At 34.4% G+C, this 2899-nt stretch overlaps 1 protein-coding gene across 1 annotated transcript in view; it reads right to left on the reverse strand.

Moving 5' to 3' along the window:
* Window positions 1–483: 483 nt before the first annotated feature.
* Window positions 484–2899, reverse strand: part of LOC117180304 — a 22667-nt gene continuing 20251 nt past the window's right edge. Inside the window, exon 2 of the mRNA XM_033372728.1 lies at window positions 484–1166. Within this exon, the coding sequence (XP_033228619.1) occupies window positions 775–1166 (392 nt within the window). The 3' untranslated portion in view covers window positions 484–774. The remainder of the gene's footprint in view (window positions 1167–2899) is intronic.

Genomic DNA, 2899 nt, shown 5'->3' on the forward strand with positions numbered 1-2899 from the left:
GGAGCGGATGCAATTTTTCAGATTAGCACCCGCTCCCGGCGAAATCCTGCGGTTGTAGTTATGACAAATTATTAATTATATATATATATATAAAGTTTAAGAAATTGAATTCAGAATAAATAAAAATTTTAATACCACTTTAGGGGAGAGCAGGTTAAGTTTGCTCGGAGGCTGAGTTGGTGCACCTTTATCTACAAGAAACTAGTATAGTTTTAAGCTTGCGAAAATAGTTCTATCGCCTCAATTCCTGCATAATATTTTTATTGCTAAATTTAGGTTCAATACTGTAGAATTTCCTTTTGTGCCGTTTATCTTATATAAAAAACAATTTCCAATAGTTTTCGCTTTTGAAACTGCAATAAATAAATCACTAGGTCAAATGTTGAAAAATTAAGGTATTCATTTTAAAATATAATAATATTTTATACATATTATAAATTATACATCAATTTTCATGTGTGTATGTCAAGTTGTGTATTTAGTCTGCCTTTCACTATCTTGTGACAAAGTACTCTCCCCCTCGATCTTGGTTTTTAAAACGAAAATATTCTTCCCGCACATCGGAAGAATAAAGGCTCATTTATGTTTGCACTAGCTTGGTATCCTTTAGCTCTGTCCATTTGCTTAACAAGAAGCCACAAGCAAGCAGAAGAAGTTTCGTATTCTTATATCTATTCTTAACAACCTGGAGATCCATGACCTTGATATTATTCTGCATATTGAAAACCTGGATGTTCAGGTCCGTAAAATTGACGCCCATGATCTTGATATCCGCTACCCTGGTTTACCTTCAGATACAACAGGGCTTTGGCCTGGAGATTCAAATTTTTTAGGAAGGAAGGGCAGTTTAATTTTCACAGTCTTAGTAGGCAGAGCCGTTGCCTCATCTTCTAGAGTAGTTGAGCCTGCTCGTAAAGTCTTGTAGTTTTTCAAGAGTACCAAAATCCTTCCTTCTTCAGGATCATCCGAGTATATTGGACGAAGTGACTCACTTATGATTGCCCCTAAAATGATACCGTTAGATATCCCAAACTCAACATATCCCTCTAATACTTGCAGCTTACTGGATTTATCTAGGTAATAACGAACAGGAGGATATGCAGGTTTTTTCTCCTTGGTCAACTGCCTCCGCCCCTGCCCCCGCTTGAACATCTGTGAACTTAATTCTGTAAGAAATAATAGAAAGTGTTTTTATAAAATATTCAGATTCATTCAACAAATGCTTTTAAGCAGTAAAGCAATAATCCAGAAATATATTCCAGCAAGGCTGAGGAAGTTTGAAAAATTGAATTTCTTGTACAAAAATAAATGGACTAATTGACACTAAATAGGAACAATTAAATTCTCGGCAGAGATAATGTTGGATTAGCATAGGATAAATCGAAAAATAAATTCCGAAAGAAATTTCAAAATATTCAAGGTTTTTTGCTTCGGATCAATCTATTATTAAAAGTATAGGTATTTTCCAAATCTAACTTTAGAAGCTTTAAAAAGTGATAAAAATAGATAATTTCATTTGCTTAAGTGTTGAAAAAAATTCAAAGCCTGCATTCGGTAACTTAAGAAAATAATGATTCTTCCTCTGAAACATATTGTTTGATATAACCGACTCTTAACGTTTTACTTCTAGCACTTATATTTGTTTTTTATTTATGAATTTATATAAGCTTTTCCTGGCTCTATTTAAAGGGGAAAAAGTTTTTTTTAGTTAATAATTATTGTTCACAGTTCAGCGATTGCAGCACCTTCGGAGAATACAAAATACAGTTTCGAAAAAAGGATAATCTTGTATTACTCCATAGGCTATTCATGATGGAATAAATAAATAAGTTTTGACAGAAATTGACAACTAATTGCTAGTAGTTATTATATTTGTCTATCCAATAATAACTGATACTTTAGTAAATAGGCTGTATGCGTATAAAAAGCAGTAAGCGTCATTTACTTAAAAATTAAGTAAGGCACTTTCCTGTGTGGAAAAATTTTCTGGCAGTCTGGTTACAGGTCTGGATTTATCTAGACTGTCTAGTCTGGACGATCTGATCTGGCTCAGGTCTGACCTTATCTAGACCGCGGAGTCTGCAAGGTCTGGCCTGACCCAGACCTAACGCTTATCAGCTAGCCAAGAAGAAACAAAATCTAAGTTCGATCAGTACAATTTTTCTCGACATACTTTGCAAAAGTTACAGAGCATCAGTAATGAAAATATTTTAACTAAAGATGCTTATAGTAAAAAATGATTTTTTCCAGCTCATTTTCAGATATAATTAATGGAATTTTTTCTGTTTATTTAACATTCAATTGTGTAAAACCATTTGTTTTAATATCAATAACAATTTTGTTTAATCCATGCTAATTTAAATATTATTTCTAAAATTACACAGAACAAGTGAAATAAATTACCTTTCATTCTAGTTTATATAAGTGATAAGTTAATGAAGTCATTATATTATAATTTAATACATTATATAAAATGTGATTATTCTCCCCGGTGAATGAATTAATTTTCTATCGCGCTTAATTTGTTTTGAAAGCCCATTCATTACGTAAAATCTGCGTATATGCTGTATTGAGTATTCCATGGACATAGGAAACACGGGACTAGGCATGCCATCCTAACTTGGGCGAGCGGCGTTGAATCCACGAGAGGGGAGAGAATTCCATGAGTGGGGAGAGCCGCCATTTTACGATGTGCCATTTGATTATGCGCACGAGCAGTTTTTCCGACAAACTATGCATGAAAATATAAACATGTGGGCGCTGCAATGTTTGTCGCGGGACGTTAAAAGGTGGCGGACCTCCCCCCTCATTGCATCACCCCGCAATGGCATGCCTAGTCCCTTATTTCCTATGTCAAAGATATTATAAACGTAGATGCGGTACGGGGCGTCAGAGTGGG

The sequence above is a fragment of the Belonocnema kinseyi genome, chromosome 9 (assembly GCF_010883055.1).
Source record: "Belonocnema kinseyi isolate 2016_QV_RU_SX_M_011 chromosome 9, B_treatae_v1, whole genome shotgun sequence".
NCBI classification, from domain to species: Eukaryota; Metazoa; Arthropoda; class Insecta; order Hymenoptera; family Cynipidae; genus Belonocnema; species Belonocnema kinseyi.